The sequence below is a fragment of the Phalaenopsis equestris genome, unplaced genomic scaffold, assembly GCF_001263595.1.
Source record: "Phalaenopsis equestris unplaced genomic scaffold, ASM126359v1 Scaffold000759, whole genome shotgun sequence".
Taxonomy (NCBI): domain Eukaryota; kingdom Viridiplantae; phylum Streptophyta; class Magnoliopsida; order Asparagales; family Orchidaceae; genus Phalaenopsis; species Phalaenopsis equestris.
This window is the reverse complement of record NW_018165199.1, coordinates 48,844-72,778: the sequence shown is the minus strand read 5'-3', so window position 1 is coordinate 72,778 and position 23,935 is coordinate 48,844. Positions and strand designations below refer to the sequence as shown.

General features: G+C 33.4%; 1 protein-coding gene across 2 annotated transcripts in view; it reads right to left on the bottom strand.

Annotated features, from left to right (window-relative positions):
• Positions 1 to 2,312: 2,312 nt before the first annotated feature.
• LOC110030747 (uroporphyrinogen decarboxylase 1, chloroplastic) overlaps positions 2,313 to 23,935 on the bottom strand; it is a 43,943-nt gene continuing 22,320 nt past the window's right edge. Inside the window, exons 3-7 of one of the 2 annotated variants that reach the window (XM_020733636.1) lie at positions 18,294 to 18,676; positions 8,414 to 8,698; positions 4,286 to 4,533; positions 2,588 to 2,757; positions 2,313 to 2,329 (exon numbers count right to left, since the gene is read on the bottom strand). In XM_020733636.1, the coding sequence (XP_020589295.1) occupies positions 2,589 to 2,757; positions 4,286 to 4,533; positions 8,414 to 8,698; positions 18,294 to 18,676 (1,085 nt within the window). In that variant the 3' untranslated portion in view covers positions 2,313 to 2,329; position 2,588. Of the gene's footprint in view, positions 2,330 to 2,462; positions 2,758 to 4,285; positions 4,534 to 8,413; positions 8,699 to 18,293; positions 18,677 to 23,935 lie in introns of those variants that run through there. The other variant, XM_020733637.1, reaches the window with a different exon arrangement.

Here is a 23,935-nt window from a genome sequence, read left to right as displayed (position 1 = left end):
CAAAATGCAGCTTTCAGGTGTGTTTTCAAAACGCCACCGCACTAAATAAGCTGCCCTAAACGGGCCCTAAGATGTTCAACACACATTTTATAAAGAAAGTTTCATCATAACAAAAAAAATTGGAGGAATATGCTTTCATGCTTAGGCAAGGCATGCTCAAAAATATATTTCAAACCTAATACCCCAATCTCCTTTTATCTTTGCAATAAGTACATTGCCCCATCATTTTCATAATTTGTTATTTCCTCATTTCTTTGTTCATTAGCAAATATATAGTGAAATAGACGCTACAAGGTTTGCCAAGTGGTTGATTTTATGAGATTGTGTGCTATGTTATAGATGCGATTTTATTGAGTTGCATTAAATCATATTTGAAATTTTTTTTTACTTCTACCCAAATCCATTCAAATCAAATTTGAAGTAGGTTTGAGCAAATTTTAAACATTATTCAAGCATTATTTTAAAAAAAATGTTCAAATAGAATTTGGAAAAGATTCAAACATAATTTCAACAAACTTCAAATATCATTCGAGCTTAATTTATGTTCAAATATTTGAAGCTACTACTGTTCTAATGACAGTTGAAAATGATTTCAGCATGATTCAAATTATATTTGAATATGGTTCGAATAAGTGTGATTTAAAGGTAGACAACAATCTATAATCTTATAGCTATAAGACATCTATAATGAAAATCATCATATTATAGCATAATATATTTAAATTTGTAGTAAAATTCATTACATTAAATCAAAGCAATTATAAGGTGAAAATAATCACAATATTTTTAACACAATTTAAATTGCCTCTTTTGTGTCTCAACTGGGTGTGGTAGTACATATTACATATAGAGAACAACATTTAAAATTTGACCACATTTATATCACTTTTAAGTGCACAACTCTATAGTTAATGGGTATGTTTGAGGCTATAAAATGTGCTTTTTAAAATTTGTCATAATCCAAACTATTTTTAAAATGCAAATATCAAATGCATTTTCAATTTATAATTGTTTTATGCCGCCATGCTAAAAATCAGTAATCAAAATAACAAAAATAAAGATAAATGATCATCTAATGATATTTTTTGATCAAAAGGACATATTTGCATTGATCTTACAACAGCACATACAAATACTGATCAATATAGAATTCAACATTGATAGATATATCATTGCTTTTAATTTTTGATATAATAATGTCAATAACCTCAAATTGTCAAACCAATGTTTTAATCACACATCCTCATATTATATGTATTATGTTCGAAACAAGATTTCATCTTGCTCGAATCTTGATTAAACCTGAACTAAACTTGTTAGGATGTGTGATTATTTTTTAACCAAGATCGAACCATCTTCGATCCTTGTTCAAACCATGCTTAAACCTTCTTTGAATAAGATTCCAACGAGCTTCGAATGTTCAATAATGGCACATTTTGATCAAGGTTAAAACAAGTTTTGATCATTGTTCGAAGCAGATGATCAATTGTTTCCTAGTGCACATATCCTTTTGGATTTATGGTAAAATCCTTTTGGATTTATGCGAGCACGATTATTTTTCAAGAAGGAAATAGAAATATAACAAAAAACATGAGAACTATTTCAATCACTTTTTATTTTATTATTATCTAATTTTTTTATATAATTTATTTTATTTATCTTCTAATTTGAAATAAAAATTATTTTTTATATAGTTTTTTTATTTATAATTTATATAAATTACGTTCTAATTTGAAATAAAACTATATTTAATATTCTAATATATTTGATATTTTTGAATTAAAAACTAAAGGGGGGGTTTAAATACCACCCAATTCTGCCTTCATAGTTCATAATACCTAACACCTAAACTTTGCTCTCTACATTTATCCGACCATGGTAACTTTTAAAAAATAAAATACATTTTTTTATATATAGATAAGATAAGATGCATGCATAAAATTAGGTGTTATATAAGTACATAGAAATTGAGTGGCATGCATGTAATATTCCAAAACTCAAAACTCGTTCCTCATCTCTCTCCCTCCCTCTCCATAACCTTCTAATTGCTATTAACCTATTCTCTATATGCCATCGCCATTAGCCATAAAAGATAGCATTTAAAATAGCTTATATGATTAATTTCATGTCAAACGATAATCAAATCAGTTTTCTTCCACGCCTAATTGATTCTTCCTGGTTGACTATCTTGCGACGTGCTAAGTGGGTCTCACCCTTCTCTAAAACCTGCCCAAACAGTGTATTATAATGTAACTCACTTGCCACATAACAGGTACCCACTGCACTACTGACGCAAATTTACGTCGGATGTCCTATGCAATAACCGGTCCTGAGTAATTTGACATCAACATTAGTCAAGTGGGTTGATTGTGTTGTCCAAAGCATTTTTTTTGTAAAATTTAAAAAAATAAAAAAAATAAAAAGCAACACGTTAATATAACAATAAATAATATTTGCATTGATTTAAACTATTTATTCCAATCTCAGATTCAATTATACATACATTATTACAACGTCTAAATACTCTGCATAAATGGATATGAAATATAAACAAGAGAGAATTTTAAAAAATACAAAATCAGGTTACCTCAAGCAACAGGCTCCAGATTTTCTAACACAGTCTCTTTGAAAAGGGAGTCATATCTCAAGCCTTTGACTACATCAAAGAAATGTGCAACAGCCTCTTCTGGGGTATCCACAAGAACGCCATGGCCAAGATTAAGAATGTGTCCTCTGCGTCCAGCACTCTTAACAACCCTGAAAATAAAAATCAATAATAATTAAAAAAGTGAACAGCTTTCTGGTTGAAATAGACTAGTAGATCTTCGCTGCAATGTTATACTCTTGCACTAAGTTCAGATAGCTGGTATTGGATCCAGGATTTTGGTATTGGGTGTTTGAAAAAAATAAAATAAAACAAAATAAACCATACTTTTGTCAAGTAATTCAGTGCAAGGTTTAATATGACCAGCAATCTTTATTAGTGCCTTGAGCATCTGCCAAAAGGACATTGTTTGTGATGTTTATACACATGCTTTAATAGTGGCATTTTTCTAAATCCGAATTTGGATAGTAGCATTCTTCTAAATCATACTTTAAATGGTAGTTAAACTCATGCACTCCTATACAATTTGATGGCATCGACACGGCTCGGTCGCAAAGCCTAGTCGTGTTGTTGCCTCTGCGCTATTAAAATAAATATAAGAGGATCAATTCTAATTTCAAAAAAGATTGATAACATTTCATATTTCCAGTTCAATAACATCTTTCTTTAACAGCTAACAATAGGATAAGACTAAATTGAGGTCTGCGTGATAATCCAATAGAGTACACATGTGCCCGTTAAGATTGAACATAAACTAGAGCAATGCGAAGCGGCTGCTGGAAGTTTGATCAAACAACTAAATCAAGTCAGCTTCAATGAACGAAAACAATGACAACACACAGTAACTTGAATTTAAAGATTCCCATAAAAGGATGTTTTAAATTACTGTTCTTCAAAAAAGCACATCACATAAAACATTGTCTGGTTTAAAATCTTATATTTCAAGCAAGAAAATTACATCAGAGAAAGAAATTTTATATAAAATAAATTCTTACATGTCAAAATTTTTCTGTTTAAGGATAAAACATCATAAATCCATTAAAAAGGATTGAGAAAGATAATTAAACATTTTTACAGTCTTAATTAATGGCAGTCGATGAGAGACCCATTAAAGAGTGGATTTATTTGGGCGGTCTAGTATTACCCCAAAGTTTTATTACTCTGAGAAATGCAGCTTACATCTATCCCTAAATCTCTTTCACCTCTTTCCAAAAGTGTCAATCGCACTAAAGGTCCATCTATTTTCTCATGCTTTTCTTGCCATATAAGAAAGATGGAAGGATCCGGCCAGGAAACATCACATCACTTCACCAAACAAGAAAAAAAACAGAAGACTGGAAAGAACAACTAACTGGTAAACAAGGAAACATAGAAAGGAAAATGACAGGTTATAAAGTACGACTTCAGAAAAACATTGAAGCTCGACTGTCCCAGGCAGCAAAGCTGCATAAAACCGCATAACTCAGTCAAATAACTACGTTGATCTGAAAGAAATAATTTGATAGACATGAAAGAGAATAAAAAATGGCCTCAAGCATTTTTTTGTAAACTTGATTAACATAATAGTGCAATCAGAAATAATTTAATATTTGTTAGAAAGCTGAGCAATTAGAGGAATGCGTATGTGTTTCAAACATGATCATGAGAAGAGCATAGAAAAAGAACGAAAGAAAGAGATACCTGTGAATTTCATCTGTTAAAGCTGGCAGCGGACAGAAAAGATAAGCAGGATCAACATTGCCCTGCACGGCGACTTTGTTTCCTAGTCTCCTCCTTCCATCTGCCATGTCAACTGTCCAGTCAAGTCCAATAACATCAACACCAGTACCAATCATTCGTTCCAGGAGACCGCCGTTGCCATTGATATACAATACAAGAGGTACCTGAGGGCATTCTTTTCTTACAGCACTTACCACCTGCAGATCAAGCTATCAGAAATAGGCCAGAAACCGGTCACATTTACATACATAGCACACAATCTTATATATCACATAGAACTCAAATTTTAATATCGCAAAAAAATAGCACTATTACCACTTTTTAAAAGTGAAATGCAGCTTTTCATGCATGAGTTTAAAGCACCAAAGTGCTGTTTATGTAAACATGAAAGTAGGCGTGAGATATGTAAATACATAAGAATTGGGTGATATGTATGTAAATTTTCCTTAGAAGATTTATTCCTTTTTTTTTGATGTGATATTAAAGATTTGAGTGATATGTGTGTAAATATTAAAGCTTAGGTGTGATACATGTAAATTCATAAGAATTGTGTGCTATGTATATAAATTTCCTTTGCAAGATTTATTCTTCTGCCAAGGTTTATATCTGACACGGTCACTAACAGTAAAACAGTGTCGGACGTCATCAGTCTACAAAAAAATGGTGTACACAATCATTCCACTTCCACCACATGTTATGAGAAATCATTTGAAGAAGCATGAAAATAAAAATCCAACGATAGATAAAATTAAAGGAATCATCATCATGGTTGTAAATGAACAAGGAACAACTTGATACTCACTATCAAATCTCATTTATATTAATTCATTTAGAGAATTAAATATTAAAGCTCAACAAATCAAAGAATAAGATTGAACGTTAGCCTACTAATTCATTTAGGTTCATGTATATGTTGATCTGTCCTTTAATAAATAGCTAACTAAAAACTTGATAAAATGATTATTTGAACGCGGTCTAGTTGCTTATGGATAACTTATTCTATTTATACTATGCATTTCAGAAGTTTTAGTTATTAAATATATAAGTATGAAAAAAATATTTAAAATATATAATGATAATTTTTTAATAAATATTTAATAAAAAATGGAACAAATAACTAAACAGAGATAAAAATATCATTTTGCTTATTCATAAAACATAAGAAATAACGCAAAAATAAATTATGAATATATGCATTGTTAATAATAAGATTATGTTTATTAAACCATTAGAATCCTATACACAATTAGTTATGCTTGACTACGGTTCAAACTCCATAAGAAAATTAGTAGAGAAACTTATGCAAGATTTTGAAACACATGTCATGCGTAAGCTCAGCTCAAGCTTGAAAACAGATTGAAGTACAATATTGAACAGTAAATGCTAGACTCAATTCAAATTATTTACAACCCTAATCATCAATATGAGTGGCTTTATGCCACCTACTTGTAGTTTGCTTTTCAAACACTTTATTTTATTCATTCCAATTAGAGTGATGCATGCAGTGTGCTTTATATTGAGCAAATCTTTTGGCATAACTTTACAAACATTTTGATATAGCTTTTTTCTTTTATAATACTTCCATACTAACAATATATGCCATCTTATTGATACATTTATATCCTTTCTTGTCCATGTTCAAATCACGTAAGACTATTAAATACCCTTTTATCTTTCGAAGTGTTATTCTCAACATCCCTACAATATAATAATTTGTCAATTTAAAGATCCTTATTTTACCACAAATTCATCTTAAATTTCTCATTTTTTTACAACACATCTATCAATGACATAGGATTGGAACTAAAGAAATTGGTTTTCAGCTACATGCAATGGTGGGATATAAATATAATAAGAAATAATAATTTATGTCTTTATATAAGTCATTCTCTTGTTCTGTATTTGCAATTAATCGTTTGTGGAGTCAAAAAATCTGTAATTAGTGAATAAAGAGTCATCAAGTTTTGAAAAAAACCAAAAAACTAATAATGTAATGAACTGAAGGTTAAACTCAAGAGTCCAATAAGTATACATGAAATTGGGCAATACTAAACATCGTTAACCAGAATATTAGCATCAACACTATTATAAAATATATAAATATATATTACAATTATACTAAATTGTGATTCCATCATGCAATTCATTATCATTATTCCACTTTACTCGGATTTTTGAATTCTCTACTACTATTCACTCGTGTTGAGTGCTACATGAGATTTCAACAAGTTTATAACGATCTTTACGCACTAATTTTAACCATATCAACATTTAATCTATCCATTGTTCCCATTCTATAATAAACTAACTACTTTATACATTTTTTTTATACTCTCCGTTGTGCATGCCTAAATAACTCAAGCCAATATCCACTGGCCTATTTAATTTCTGTATGTCTATATAATAAATATTGCCTTGAACACTAAATAGTCTCTCAACAATTAGTATGTGCTAATTTAATCCTAGAGTATCATATTTCTTTAATTTAGTCCTTCAACTATGCAAAATTGATCCAAAGTAGTCCATCATGAACTGAATTAGAATTCAATTTTTTTTATAATTGATGGGCTAAATTGAGATCGAGTTTGTAACATAACTTTCACAAAAAAGTTCATTTTGGATCAATTTTGTATAATCAAGACTAAATTGCGATACTTAAGAATAAAGTGACCGCACACAAATATTTAATAGACTATTTTTGGATTTAATCTATTTCTCATCTATCCTTCATACTTTCACTATGGATCCATCATAACATTCTTAATTTGGCCACAATTATTTTGTAACCATTGAGTTCTTTGTTTTCTAACCCTTAAATCTAAAAATTATTTTGGTCTAATTATAGTTTATAGCACCATAAAATTCTCCAAGATCTTACTTTACTTTTTGTCAAATTTTGGTCTAATTATTTAATTTTAAATATCAAGAATTAACTAAAGCTATGACTTTATCTATATCTATATAATTTTATATCCGCGATTCAATTTACCTGAATCAATACATCTTGATATCAATTGATCTTCCACTAACATTGACTAAAACTATTCAATTTTATGCCAACTAAAACTGCACTTAAAGATGATGAATGAAAGATGATTCAGATTAACTAAATTTAATGTTTTTTATTAATCCATCAATTATTCCTTCAATAAACTCATAATATCTTGCATCACTCAATTTTGGAAATTAGATTATTCAAATAAACCTCTTGATATATTTCAATAATCACATCCATAAGTAAAAGAGTTATTCATTGCAGTCATTTTAAAAATTTCATTGCCGTCACTTATTACAGATCTACTAAATATAATCTTATTTTTATTAATTCATCACATATTCTTCAATAAACTCATAATATCTGGTATCGATCAATTTCGGTAATTAGATTATTTAAATAAACCTTGCTATATTGAATAATCACATCCATAAGTAAAAGAGAATTTTCATTGCAGTCATTTTAAAATTTTCATTGCCATGTCATAATAAAAAGTCATCCTTAAGAGAATTTGTAACTCCTTTTTTTTCAGAACAAATAAAGGGCAAACCAAGTTGCATGAAGCTCCTACAAAAGTAGGGTCCAGACAAGTTTACACTTACATTTCCGTGACTTAAATACATGATCTCTAGGGTTGAAATGGAGGCAGCAGCCATTATGACAAGCCCACAGTCTGACAGGTCATATTTGCTTCGCACCAATATCAATTTCCAAGATACAAGGCAGAGAAAGCAATCAGCATAGCGCTGGCTTACACATTGGTGAAAGACACTAAGGAAATAGAATCAAACAAAACATACATGAGAATCATGAAACAAAACAAACTTAGCCAACACCTGTGGACCTCTTATAGCCTTTTCGCCTACTAAAATTTGCTGGCCATTTTCAGTATCTTTTTCCATATTATCATTGTTTGTACATAAATAAGAGCCTGAAAGAACGCAATTCATTTATATAACATATTGGAATAGCACTGAAAGAAAAATAAACATTAAATATGAATGGTACATAGAAAACCTTCCTAATGACGTTAAAAATGCATGCACAAGCAAATTTCCCTGATGAACAAAATAAACATTAATTGAAAATCCTACCTTCTGAATGTACGGCCTTGACCATTGCTCCCAAGCATGTGGAGGTATCTGTCCACCCCATGAATCAAAAATCTGTATGCATTGTGCTCCAGATTTTACTTGAAAGATGATGTACTCAGAAATTGCTCGTGTGAGATGAGAAAGTAGAGTCTTTAACACATGTGGTGCAGTATGGCACATGCTTTTAATAGTTGCATAAGTCCGAGTTGTACCCCCTTCCACAATATAAGTAGCAATTGTCCATGGTGATCCAACAAAACCAAGAACTGCTGCATGCTCTCCAACCTATAAGAAATGACAGATAAATATAATTAAATCAAAATAAGACTTTATGAACACAAATCATCATCCAGATTCTTGATCATCCTTATCAAATTACATGGCGTGACTTTGGTCTGCTTTAGGAATCCCCTCAATTCATTCGCATTAATTACTAAGATTTTTAATTCTGTTTTGCACCATCTATTGCAAAATTACTAACCGTGATATCCTTAGTCTACTTAGTTTCCTGCATAATTTTTCCACTATATATTTATTCTCCTATATTATTTGTGCATCTTATATTCTACATAATACATGGCCAATTACCGAATCTAATTGTTGCTGCCTAATTACTAAAGGTGTTCTGCTGATCATATTCTAATATAATCTTCTCTCTCTATCCTTACATAACTTTTACCACATCAATCTGAATATATTCATTTCTGCTGCACCAATGTGGCTATTACCAACATTACTATTATTGCCCGATACCAAAATTCATATAAAACGATTAATTAAAATTTAAATTTTATAAAAATTACCCCTCAAATTATATAGATTTTCTTATTCAGCAACACTTTAGAGAATTCCTATGTTTAAACCACTCAATTTTAATTCTAAAAAATTATGTCATTACTTATCTCCGCATTCACTAATATAAGACATCCAATAACAGCAACAACAACAACAAGCCTTTATCACACTGAGTGGAATTAGCTACATGAATCATTTTTCTCCATTGCGTCCTATTGATTGTCATATTTCATTTAATTCTAAAAATTTAAGATAATTTTTTTATACAATATGCCTAAGTCTTTTTAGGTCTAACTTTATTTTTCTTAACATAAGTCGAATCTAAAACATCTACTCTCCAAATCGGATCATCAGATGGTCGAAGTTTAATGTGAGCAAACCATCTAAAGACGACTTTCTCTATTCTTGTCCACCCTAGGAGCTACACCAACCCTATCACAGATATATTCATTTCGCATTTTGTCTCTAAGTGTCAAGCCACCCATCTACTTGAGCATTCGCATCGTAGTAACACTTCTTTGTTTTATGCTTCTTGCTTCTCTTTTAAAAGCTAAAAGCTAACATTCTGCACCATAGAGCATTGCAGTTCTCACCACCATCTTATAAAATTTTTCTTTCAGTCTAAGAAAGTACATTTCTAACGCACAAAATCATGACAAGAATATAAGACATCCAAAATAAAAAATTATCAAACGAAAGTTAGCATTGCCAAAATTGTGTTATATTCAAGGTTCTCTAAATAGAAGCAACAAAAAAAACAATAAAAAGTTGGGACACATAACGATAGAACAGTCCTGTTAAAAATTCATTAAGTATATCAAGCCAGGTGAAATAAGAAATCGAATACTGCTAGCTATGTACATGTAACGGATTAGAGATAGAGATATCAAAACTAAGATTACAGTCGGAACACATTAAATTAACAACCATACAAACATTACAACATAGCACTTTCCTTTTAGAATTGATAAGAATATCATGCGAAATACAAATAAGAAATGGATACGACTGGCTATGCATCCCAAATCAGATTAATAAATCCCCACTAATGAACTTGAGGCCCGTTTCGGGCGGTGGTTTTCAGTCGGTGAGGCTTGGGGCTGCTAATTTGTGTCGTTTAGGGCGGCATTTTTGCTCGCGGCGGCCGCACCGTTTAGCAAAACGTGGGTCGCAGGTTCATCCCCGCGACAGGCATTTCTTCTCCGATATTTTACACGCTTGCCCCTAGATTCCACCCCATGTCCGTATTCTGCCTTTACCTTCCCCGCGGAACTCTTGCTTCCTCTGCCCTAACCCGTCGTTCTGAGCACCATTTTCTTCCGGTATCACCTTTCTCTATATTCACTTTGAGAAATTTTTATTTCTCGTGCATTTGCACCGCATAGCAAATTTTTCGTTCATATTTCCGATATCGTCATTTAGTATATTTTTCATTCACACACACACTCTCTGAAGTGAGACAGTGAAATAGATAGCCTCAGAGAATTACTGTTACAATATATTATGCATAGTTACTGATACCCCTTGTGGTATATAATGAAAAAAAAATTGTAAGAAAGGGCAACAGATCATCTTTTTCATCATTTTTATGCTCACTGCTAGGAAATATATGTAGTTGTAGCCTGTTTGAGCATGCTCATGTAAATCGAGTTACAAATGTTATGCTTAGAAAATTATATTTTTCAATCACACACACACTCTGAAGTGAGACAGTGAAATAGATTGCCTTAAAAAATTACTGTGAAGACATTATGTATAACTACTAATACCACATGGGGCATATAATGAGAAATTATTGGGAGAAAGGGCAACGGATTATCTTTGTCATCATTTTTTTGCTCACGGCTAGGAAACATATGTAGAATTCCATGCTTTGTTACTGAAATTCAGGATTAATACCACTTGGGGCACTCTTAAGACAAGAAAAACATATTTTTCAATAACACACTCTGAAGTGAGGCAGAGAAATATATAATCTCAGACAATTTCTGCGAAAGCATATCATGCATAGCTACTGATACCCCTTGGGGCATATAATGAAAAATTATTGGGAGAAAAAACAATAAATCATCTCTACCATCATTTTTATGTTCACTGCTACGAAATAAATGTAGAACTTTGTGTTTTATTACTGAAATTTAGAACTAATACCGCTTGGGCACACTTAGAACAAGAAAAACATATTTTTTAATCACACACTCTGAAGTAAGGCAGGAAAATAGATAGCCTCAAACAATTACTACGAAAAAATATCATTCATAGCTACTGATACCCCTTGGGACATATATGAGAAATTATTACGAGAATGTGCAACAAATCATATTAATCATCATTTTTACGCTCACAAGGAAACATATGTAGAATTTCGTGCTTTGTGACTGAAATTCATAGACAATTACTGCGATGACATATCATGCATAGCTACTAATACCCCTTGGAGCATATAATGAGAAATTATTGGATGAAAGGGCAACAAATAATTTTTGTCATCAATTTTATACTCACTGCTAGAAAACATATGTAGAATTTTATGTTTTGTGACTGAAATTTAGTAGTAATACCGCGTGGAGGATTCTTATGAGAAGAAAAACATATTTTTCATCACACTCTGAGGTGAGGCAGTGAAGTAGATATGCTCAGAAAATTATTGTGATGACATATTATGCATAAAAACTAATACAACTTGGGGCATATAATGAAAAAATATTTTAAGAAAGGGCAACATATCATTTTTACTATCATTATGTAGAATTTCATGCTTTGTGACTGAAATTCGGTAGTAATACCACGTGGAGCATTCTTATGAGAAGAAAAGTATATTTTTCAATCACACACACCCTGAAGTGAGGCAATGAAATAAATAGGCTCAGAAAAATACTGTGATTACATATTATGCATAGAGACTGATACCTCTTGAGGCATATAATGAGAAAATATTGTAAGAAAGGGCAACAGATCATCTTTGTCATCATTTTTATGTTCACTGCTAGAAAATATGTAGTTGAGGTATGTTTGAGTGATGTTATTGCGACATTATTGAAGTGTTAGTGGAGTGGTAAAATAGCATCTTGATAACACCCTAATAATACCACAATAAGACTGCAATAATATTGCAAAAACACCATATAATGCATAGCTACTCATATCCCTTGAGACATATAATGAGAAAATATTGTAAGAAAGAAACCTATGTAGAATTTTATATTTTGTGACTGAAATTTAATAGTAATACCACCTGGAGCATTCCTATAAGAAGAAAAATAAATTTTCAATCACACACACTCTGAAGTGAGACAATGAAGTAGATAGCCTTAAAAAATTACTGTGAAGACATATTATGCATAGGAACTGGTACTTGTTGGGGCATATAATGAGAAAATATGGTAAAAATGAGCAACATATCATCTTTGTTATCATTTTTATGCTCACTGCTAGAAAACAATGTAATTGTGGTTTATTTGAGTGATGTTATTGTGGCATTATCGAAGTGTTAAAATAACATCATGATAACACCCCAATAATACCACAACAAGACTAAAATAATACAACAATAACACGATAAAATGCATAGCTACTGATACCCCTTGGGGCATCTAATGAGAAAATATTGTATTTTTATGATCACTGCTAATTGACTCCACGTAGTGGGATTAAGGCTTTGTTGTTGTTGTATGATCACTGCTAAGAAACATATGTAGTTGTGGCCTGTTTGAGTGGTGTTATTACGACATTATTGAGAAATTATTGGAGTGATAAATTAACATCAAGATAACACCCAATAATACCACAATAAGACTCTAAAAATACATCAATAACACCATATAATGCATAGCAACTGATATCCCTTAGGGCATATAATGAGAAAATATTATAAGAATGGGCAACTAATCATCTTTGTTATCAGTTTTATGCTCAGTGCTAGAAAACATTTGTAGCTGTGAACTGTTTGAGCATGCAAATGAGAAAATATTGTAAGGGGCAACATACCATGTTTGTTATCATTTTTATGCTCACTGCTAGGAAACATATGCAGTTGTGGTTTATTTGAGTGATGTTATTGCGACATTATTGAGGTGTTATTGGAGTAGTAAAATAACATCATGATAACACCCCAATGATACCGCAATATGACTACTATAATACAATAATAACACCATTTAATACATAGCTACTGATATCTCTCGGGGCATATAATGAGAAAATATTATAAGAATGGGCAACAAACCATCTTTACTAGCAGTTTTATGCTCACTGCTAGGAAACATTTGTAGTTGTAAACTGTTTGAGTATGCAAATGAGAAAATATTGTAAGAAATGGTAATAGACCATGTTTGTTATCATTTTTATGCTCACTAATAGGAAACATATGTATTTTTGGTATGTCTAAGCATGTTCATGAGTACCTGTTTTTCAAAACTTTTGCTTAGACAATTACTATGACAGCAAATTATGCATATTTATTGATACCCCTTGTGGCATATAATAAGAAAATATTGTGAGAAAGGATAACATATCATCTGTGTCATCATTTTTTATGCTCTCCGCTAGAAAACATATGTAGTTGTAGACTATCTGAGCATGATCTTGCGTACCAGTTTAAATTTTATGCTAAGAAAAATATTTTTTTCAATCACACATTATCTAAAGTGAACCATTGCATCAGATTGCCCTAGAAAAATTGTGGTAAAATATTATGCATAGCAACTGTAATTCATTGCTCATACCACTTTCATGAGACATATACAGTTGACATGCTCTTATTTTGCATGTTTGTTTTTCTGTCATAGTAATAAAATGACTAAGACCAAAGAGGTTGGTGTGCTCACATTGTGGGATAAGGAAATCAAAAAAATCTTTTGTGACCTTCGCCTCATCGACGTTGACCTTAGAAGTAAGCCAACTACATATTTCAACAAAGAGGGATGATAAAATATAGTTAAAAAATTCGAGAGTGCAGATAGAGAGTATGAACAGATGCAATTGAAGAATAAATAGAATCAATTCCAGAAGGATTGAAAATTTTGGAAGAAATTGAAGTGAGGATCAACGGACTTGGGTTGGGATCCGGTGAAGCGAACAGTTGTTGCTCCGGAGGGGTGGTGGACATAAAGACGTGCAGTAAATTTTTTTTTTCATATCTTCTAATTTGGTTAATTTCATTTTTATTTAATAGTGTATGTTATGATCTTGTAGATGGTGCCCGCTGCGAAAAAATTTAAACTTTGTGGGCTTGAGCCCAAGTTGGAAGAGAAATTGGACCGGAGTTAAATATGCATGTGCGCCAAATGAAACAGAATTTTGTGGCACCCAAGTGAACTTGGCAGTCGACCTATCAGATGATTCAACCAAAGTAACCTACCCGGACCTCCATGAAGTCGAGGTCACCTGTCGTTTTAAGCGTCCGCGAGTAGACAGTAAAAAAGAAAGGTGAAGCTGCTAACGCCAGAAATCAGATATCACAACTGATAGCTTCTTCCTACGTTGAACTGCATACAGTACAGGAACATTCCATCGAGAAGGTTGTGCAAATTTTGAATGCAGATATGAAAATATCAAAGGTATGAAAACGTTCTGGTAAAAAAGAAGCTGATTTTAGAGCAAGTATTTCAGTTTCCAGAGGATAGGATTATTGTAGAAATTGAAGCAGGGGTGGATGAGTCTTTGTTATACAGTCGGCGCCGCCGTTGTCTCGCTCGTTCGCGAACTCTGCGTGAGCGCCAAAGAATCTGTGGGCGGGGTAGCCTTCGTGCTAGGAAGCTGATTCTTTTGATCCTATCACAATAAATGATCTTGTTGGCCTCCCCGACATTCCTTATTGCGATTTCGAGCAATTCCCGCCTCCTGATTATCACTGACTTCACCGTTCAATGGAAGGTTCGTTCTGGGGAAGAGGTCTAAGACACTCCTGCATCATTTCTGCTCTGTGTCATAGAGAAGGGGCAACAGGAGGAAGTGGAGAAAAGAAGTTAATGTCGCAAAAGCAGATCACCAGGACCACCTTTTCTTCTGCTAGCCCTGCGTGGGGTTCATCTCGGGAGAGAAGAGAGAGTTTCTTGCAACGTCCCGAGCCTTTGCAGTGAAACCATTCAAGTGTCGAGATAATGAGGCGCTTGAAGGATGTCTCTAGTACTATATGATGTTTGCATGCAGACACAACACTGTGCGGAGCAGCATCAACGACAGTATGGATACATGCACCGATGCATTTAAGAAGTGCAGTGATCGCTACCGTCAGTGACCTTCCCAAATGCATCTTCATTCGAGTTTTATGTTCCGAATGATGACGACATGAAGGAGACCAACAGTGATTAGGCGACTCTGGCATTGTCATGTGTTTGCACTCAGTGAGAAGCTTACACGCAGTTGAGTCTTTGCACCCTTCATACGAGAGGAGTGTCGTTCGAGTGGTTCTGGCAGTGGCGTAGGCGACTACTGCAATCTTGAGTGTCTTGTATCATGTGTCTTTATGTTGTTGTCCCTGCTGATCCTACATGACCGGTTTCTCCCATGGGGCTACTGCATTATTGCTTAGCCGCAATAGTGAGTGTTGATTTCTATGAGTGTGTTGTTGACCCTGCTAATTGCCTCTGGCACATTTTTGTACCTGTTTTATTTTCATATATATAGTAAGATTTGTATTGTTGTGGTGTTGATTACTTTCTTTTATGATTTTACCTATTGAACTTTGTACTTTACTTTCGGAGATTCATGTGACTGCCATTACTTTTTCCCGCACTTACCTATTTTTTATTTACGGTTACTATCCATTATCCATGTGTAAAAAAAAATAAGTTTGACGGAAAAGAAGTACCTTATTATGAAGCTGAAGGGTAATTAACATAGTTCAGTAAAAAATTAAATTTTCATTGGATAATTCCTATCAGACATGTTGATTAATTCAAACTGTTTATCATAATATATTAAAAGAAGATAACTATCATTTTAAAAAAAATTAATTTAACAAGTTAATAACAAAATTCTGCCCTTAACAACTTCAAACATTACTTAAAAGAACCAGCAGACAATTAAAAAGGTATAATGTAAGTGTTAAGTAGCAAAACAAGAATATCTGCAGTTTTTTTTCAGTGCATTTTAACTAAATTAATGTGACCTTAAGTCTTAACTAGAAAAGATAACTTGGCAGTAGAGCATTAAAATATCAAGTGTTGAATTTTTTACTTCTTAAAAAATATTATTTTTCTTCACATTTAAAATTAGAAAAGAAAGAGAAAAGTTATCAAATAAATATAGTAATTCCTAGGACAAAAAAAATGGAAAAAAATTGAAAAAGCGCAAAAGTAAGAAAATTCCTAAGAAAAAGCTTCAAGTTGACACAGCAAAAATTCAACAAAAGAAAAAGAATTAAGAGATTTAGTGAGACTTAAATGATAAAATTTTGTTGTGCTTCTTTAATGAAAAATCACTTTAAAATGTTATTTTCAAGGAAAAGAGTTAAGGAAATATTAATTTAGCTAAAATTCATTGAAACTATATTAAAGGCATTCAAGATAAGTGAAAAGACCTAAATTAACACCGATTTAAGAATCTATGGGGTTTTCTTAAGAATAAAATGAAGGGAATTAAGAAAAGATCAAGTTATTAATCATTAAAGTTAACTGGTGTTATAACGATGTTTAATACTATTAATAGCTTCTAATAAATATGTTGAATAATTAAAATCCTACAGCAATGTCAATTCAATTCATAATATCTAACTGAGTCATGTGATTACTTGAGGGACAATAATAGGTTAAGTTTGAGGGTATTGACATACGTCAATTTTACGTGATTTTACCTGCATTTTTCCTACATTTTATATGTTACTTTTATTTATTTATCACATATTTACGCTTGAGAAAAATTTTGTTAATGTTGTGCAGGCTGCAGGGTTGAATACAAACAATTTGGAACGAGAAAATCAAACAAAAAGTGCCCCAAAGCAACATGACCATGCTTAGAAATGGTGTAACCACATCATATATCAAAGGGTTGCAACGTGACCATGCCCACAATCAGACATGGCCACGCCGGCCTTACAGTTCTGTGCGTGGCGACGGCAATTATGGGCATGCGATCACGACGAGCGGGAAAACACTTTAAGAAGGACATTTAATGGCGCAAGCTATGATTCTTGCTATAAAATTGATTCCTATGGCTTCTTGGAGGGAGATTTGCAGTAGAGAAGGCTTGGAAACTACTAGAGGAGGATTTGTGGAGAGAATTTGAGTTCTTTCTTGAGGGTTCTCTTCCTCCTCTTGGTGGAAACTTAAAAGAAGGATTTTTCTTTTGTTTTGTGAGTTGTGAGAGCTTTGTATGAGGGAGAGTTGTTGTCGTCAATAAGTAAACAAATTATTGTAAGTCTTTCATGTATTTGTTGCTTGCAATGTATTTTTGCATATTTTTTTCTGCTATGGTTTTCTCTGCGATGCATGGCTAAATTCTTCTTTGTGTTTTTGTGATGTAGAGAGTAGTGGATTTATCGTGATTTTTCCGTAATATTTTTCCATTAAGTGTTTTCTTCGAGCTTTCATGGTCATGTTGTTGGTAAATCTCCGAACTTAATTTACTCAGTCAGGCCAACTAGGAAGTTAAAATGTTTTGTGAAACTACGATATCTACCCGCGGAGTAGTGGAAACGAAGGGATAACCACAGAATTCCGAGAGAATAGACATATTGAAGTGGAATTCTGCAATCATTCCAAAGGATCGAAAAAGCCACGTGGAAAGTCTTAGGAATTGAGGAAACCTCAATTTCATGGATTTTAAGCTCCTTTTTGACCTACATAGGCATAAAGATTATTTTTTAGCATACACCAATACTAACGATTCCCTTCATTTTAACTAGCATATCTTAGAAGGCATAAAGAAGAGCCGCATACATTTTTTAGTTCAGTTGTCAGCCACAAGCATACATTCTTTGTTCGCGGAACATCTTATTTCATTTATAATTAAAATCATGTTCTGAAATTTTAAAACCAACTTAAAGAGAAAAAAAAGGAAAAGAAAGGAAAAAAAGCTGTATAACTAAAGTGATGGAAATAATGCTTCATGAAAAAAATAAAAACTATTGTTTAAGTTAATATACCTCAGATCTCAAGATCTTTAGAGATTCTCCCACAAATTGAAGCTTGTCCAAGTCAATGGGATGCAAATTATTCAGATCAGCCTCTGAACAAATCGGGCTCTGAATAATAGGACCTTTTACTTCGTCTATTTCAAAAGGGACACCAAACGCAGGGAGAGGGGTAAGTATGTCAGAGAAAATTATAACACCATCTGGATGGAAAGCTCGCCAAGGCTGCAAAGAAATTTCCACAATGAGATCAACGTTCTCTGACCTCATTCTGAAGGATGGATGTTTCTCTGAAAGTTTTCTATAGACAGCCATATACCTTCCTGCTTGGCGCATCATCCATGCTGGAGGCCTGCTAACAATATTCCCCCTAGCAGCTTGAACCAGCAGTGGATCTGGGTATTTAATTATAGTTTAGAAACTAACCAGTTTAGCTCAATATTTAGCAGTAATATAAAACTAAGGCAAGTACTAAGCAAGGTTAGTGTCTCAAACATCTCGCAGTCAGGCGTTATTACTAAGGTGTTGCCTAAGCATGCACATTGCCTTAAGAATTTGAGCAACAAGGAAAGCTACTTTAGTTGATTGGAGGGATCAATGCTAATACTTCCAATGTGAAAGGTGACATGCTATTTGAAATAGTTTATTATGATGTAAATTTAACATGGAGTGATGTGGAAAGAGCATTAGGATTTGGAGAAACAAGTATAAACATTAGGAAGCAAGTTGGATCAAATATAGTAGCAAGAGCTCCAAATAGTAATATAGTGTTTTAAGGGAAAAGAAGACGAGTATGATAATACAGAAGAAGAGATGTACTCTTATAAATCTAATGATAGAAAAGGAGCATGGATGATGATGATGAAAAAAATAAATAATTATAAATTGGCATTAAAGATATAATTAGACCTACACTAAAAGTACTGCAAGAATTTATAATCTGGCAGGATATAATTATAATTTGGCATTAACAAAGTAATTGGACTATTTATGTAGTTTAAACGGTGCCTTTTGGAAACATTATTTGAGAGCAAGAATTTTGAATTGTTTATAATTTCATTATACTCGGAAACACCTTAAGAATGGTTAATCCATTTATCTCTAAGGACTAAGGAATTAAATCCATAAAATCATTTTATATCTTAAGCTAGGTCCCATAGGATTGGAGAACTAAATGGAGAGGATGTGCAAGAAATAGAATAAAAAATGAGCAAGTGTGTGAGAGAAAGAGAGAGAAAGGAGCATGAGAGGTTGGGGAGGAAAGGATTGTTAGAAACTAGATTGTGAGAGCACTGTTTTAAAATGTAAAACTAACTACAACTAGTTATTTACATCGTAATTTAAAGTTTAGTTACAACAATAACAAGAAGCCAAAACCACACTCATTAAGTGGGGTTGGCTACATGAATCATATTTCGTCATTGTTAGGTCCCAAGCCCCGAACGTGAAAAGTGGAGGATTGTGTTAAGTAGTCGACGGATAGCATAATTTTTTTTGTCGAAAAACTATGACATGCATTTAAAGCATTAAAATCATTGTGTCAGTAATTTAAAGTTCAATTGCTAGGTTTAATATTTAATTAAGTACTAGTTAAAAAATATTAATTAATTCCCCATTAGCTTATAATTAAATTGCCAATTGGTTACTAATGAAATAAGAGAAAAATATTAGTCAATTAATGGATTAACTAATAGCTACAACTGAGTAATCATAATCAATGTTCATTGAGAATACTAATTATAAAAACTGGTTATTAATAGCAAAATAATCACTGAATATATAGCTGATCAATTGACTTATCAAACAGTTAACAAATCTAGAAGTAATTAGCAACCTGTCATCAAGCTAATAAGCAAACAAGCATACTAATAAACTATAACACTATTCATAATTCATGTACATCCTAATTAAAACCAAAAAGTGCTCCTTCAGTATTAAGAACACGCATTTAGCCCCAAAAAGATAGCTGAGACTTGAAACAAGCGTAAACAACATCACAAAAAAATATATTCCCAATCCATTTGCCAAAACATAAAAATCCAATGGTTGAGGGAAAAAAATGAAATGATTTATTCACTAGACGGTTTTTATTATTAATTAATTAGCATACACGATGAATTAAATAGGAAGAAAACAAAGAATGAAATATATGTAATTAAGGGAGGATAACATAAATCTTCCCAAAATATGTGCTCTCACTAAATAATGATTTCCAAATAAACTAGCACGCCTCAAATTGAAGCATATAGCTATTAGCTTCAACATCTATAGTGACAAATTATGAAACCTAAAGCTTTTGATGAAAATATCTGCCATTTCTTCTAAATTGAAGCCATGAATAACAATCTTATTCAAAAGCATAGCATCTCGTATAAAATGACAATCAAACTCAATGTGTTTCGTTACTTCATTAAAGACTAAACTATTGTAAGGCATATGATCACAATACCATAAACTCAGTGATAACGGAACTTAACAAACACCAAAGGGAAAACAAAATTTATTATCGAATTCAAAGTGAAATTACGACAATCACTAAGGAAATCTGAAATTGCAACAAAGCAACAACACAACACTAAAACTAGGGTTGGATCTAGGGTGTACTAGTGTCGGTTAGGGTTTGAACGTCCGAGGTAGTGACAAGGGTAGGCTAGCAAGCTGGAAACAGTCGTAAAAGGGGTTATTATGGGTTGGCGGCAGCAAGGAAGAAGGGGTTCGACAACGTGGCAGTAAAGGAAAAGTGGCAAGGTGAAGGTAATCGATGCAGGCGAGAGTAGGAAAATGGTAGGAGATACACACCACTTGGAGACCAAAATACAGCTAGAGCACCTTTTGGAACCCTAAGATACAGCTCTAGAATGGAAAAAGAGATGTCGTTGGATGGCCCAAAACAATCACATAAAAAAAGAAACCCTATACATCAAATAAACACTTAAATAGACTTACTACTATTTGGAGTGGAATCCACTCCAATTGGATGGCAATCCTAGGCCTATAAAGGGCTAATCGACCTATCCCTCAACCTGGACTGAACCGATCCAGGCCCCTCGTCCGGCCCCCATATCAATCTATCGGGGTTAGAGGAGCTTCGACCGCATCGGTCGAAGCTTCTAACTCCTCATTATATGGTGTTAGGCCGGCCACATTGAAGGTGGTGAAGCTACTGTAACCTCATGTAATTGGAGGGCCTTTGACTGCATCTCTAGATACATCTAAATCCCACTGTCGAATATACTGTGCCACAAAACACCTGGCATGTTTCCCAAATTGCAAGTAAACATCTCTATCTGTCCAACCATCTGTGGGTAACAATATTGAATTGAACTGAAACTTTGTGTCAAACATACTCTGCAAAGTCCTCCAAAAGTAGTTTAAGGTTGGCTAATTTCTCTCTAAAGTGAAGATAGACTGAGGGCCCGTTTGGGGGCGCGTTTGGGAAGCGGCGGCGTTTTGAAAACGCCGCCCTTCCGTTTGGAAATTCCGTTCGCATGACAAGTTTTTAAAACGCGTCGTTTTAATACCGCTATTTCCTTAAGGACGGGGTAATCCGGTTAGGGGCGCCGTTCCGCGTATGCTTCTCGCGTTTAGGTTGTTTTTCCCGTGTTGTCCTTCCCGTTTCTCCCCCTTGCCCTCGCCCTTCCCGTCTCGCCTTCGGTTTCGAGCTTGCCTGAAGCTGTGATCCGTGATATGAGGTATTTTTTTTTCGACCCCTCACTCTTGCCCTACCCGATATCCGTCTCCTTCCTTCCCGGAGGCCGTGTTCGATCTCTGTCACAGTTATTTCTGTTCATATGGTGGTTATAAAAGAATCAGTACAAATTCTTGAGCTTTGTTATTCTTATGGCTTATTTTTTCATTTGTTTGGGTCGGTTTTGGTCCCTACAGTGCTGGATTTCGGTTTTGGTTAAGATTTCATTCGATCAGGGAGCTCTGTTTGATCCTTTTTCTAACCATCTAAGCAAAACCTTGAATGGTTATAGAATTAGGGATTTCGGTTTTGGTTAAAAGCTTTGATTCGAACTCACGGAGCTCTGTATGTATTTTTGTAATTTTTTTCATCTTCTTATCGTTGAGCTTTTAATTTTGAAGGGGCATTTCCATATATGCGAATGCAAAATTTGGGCCTTCATGGTTTATCTTTGAATGCAGATTATGCAGAGCATTTGCATACTGATCATATAATTCTTATGTATTTACTTTTTCCACCTTACGTGGTCAATTTCGGCTATGTTCGATCCTTTTCTCACCATCTAAGCATAAACTTGAATGGTTATAAAATTGGGGATTTCGGTTTTAAAAGCTTTGATTCGAATTGGGTAGCTGAAGCACATATGAGAAGCAATGGAAAATTCATTTCTCTATTTTTATTTGCTACATGAAATGCTGAATTTGGGACTTCATATATATATATATATACATTGTTGGCTCGGTTTTGGTCCCTAAATGAATTTGGGACTTCATTCCGCAGCTTTATTACTGTTATGCCTCCCTAAATAAATGCTGGAAGTTATTTGGACATTTGCTGGCTCGGTTTTGGTCCCTACAGGGCTGGATTTGATGGTTTCAGTTGTATATTTAAACATGATGGGGTGGAGTTATGTTATGGGAAGGATTTAAAGGGTGTGTGTGTGAAGTATGAGTGAGTGGATTGACTGTGAGCGTGAGGGAAAGATTGTGCAGTTCGTGTTAAGTGGATGCGTTCATTTCAGCATTTTTGCTGAGAGCTTTTCTCTTCTACTTATATCACAACAATATATATACATAGATAGATAGATAGATAGATAGAATTAACACATGCTGGATATTCTATTCTTCTTTCATCCAACTTTCAGCTCTGATGTGCTGATATTTCCTTCATGTGTAAATATACATCTTAAACATTTGGGACTTCATTATGCAGCTTTACTACTCTTATGGCTCCCTAAATAAATGCTGGAAGTTATTTTTACATTTGTTGGCTCGGTTTTGGTCCATACAGGGCTGGATTTGATGGTTTCAGTTGTATATTAACACATGCTGGAGCATAATATATGGGGTGGAGTTATGTTAGGGGAAGGATTTAAAGTGTGTGTGTGTGAAGTTTGAGTGAGTGGAGTGACTGTGAGCGTGAGGGGAAGATTGTGCATTGAGTATTTAGTGGATAAGTTCATTTCAGCGTGTTTAGTGAGAGCTTTATTTGAGCATTTTTCTTCTACTTATAACACAAATACATAACAATGCTATCAAACACCAAATTCCATCTTCTAAACCAACAAAAATACACAGGTCTGGTTAGCAATAGTTATTGGTGATTCGGAAATTTACATATATACCACACAATTCTAATGCATTAACATATAAACACCCAAAATTTAATATTTACACATGTAACACCTTGGTTTTATAAACCTATGAATAAGAAGGTGTGTTTCACTTTAAGAAAATATTGATGGTGGTATTTTTGATGTAATGCTAAAGAATTGAGTGCTATGTATATAAAATATAAATGTTCAGATGTTAGATAAATACATAAGAATTTTGTGGAATGTGTAAATGCCATTTACAGAAATTGCAGGCATACCTTATTAGCTATGTTGTTAGAGAGCCAATCAAGTCCTTCATACAGCCATTCTCCAGAAGTGGCACATGTGCTCTGGATATACCTGCAGACAATG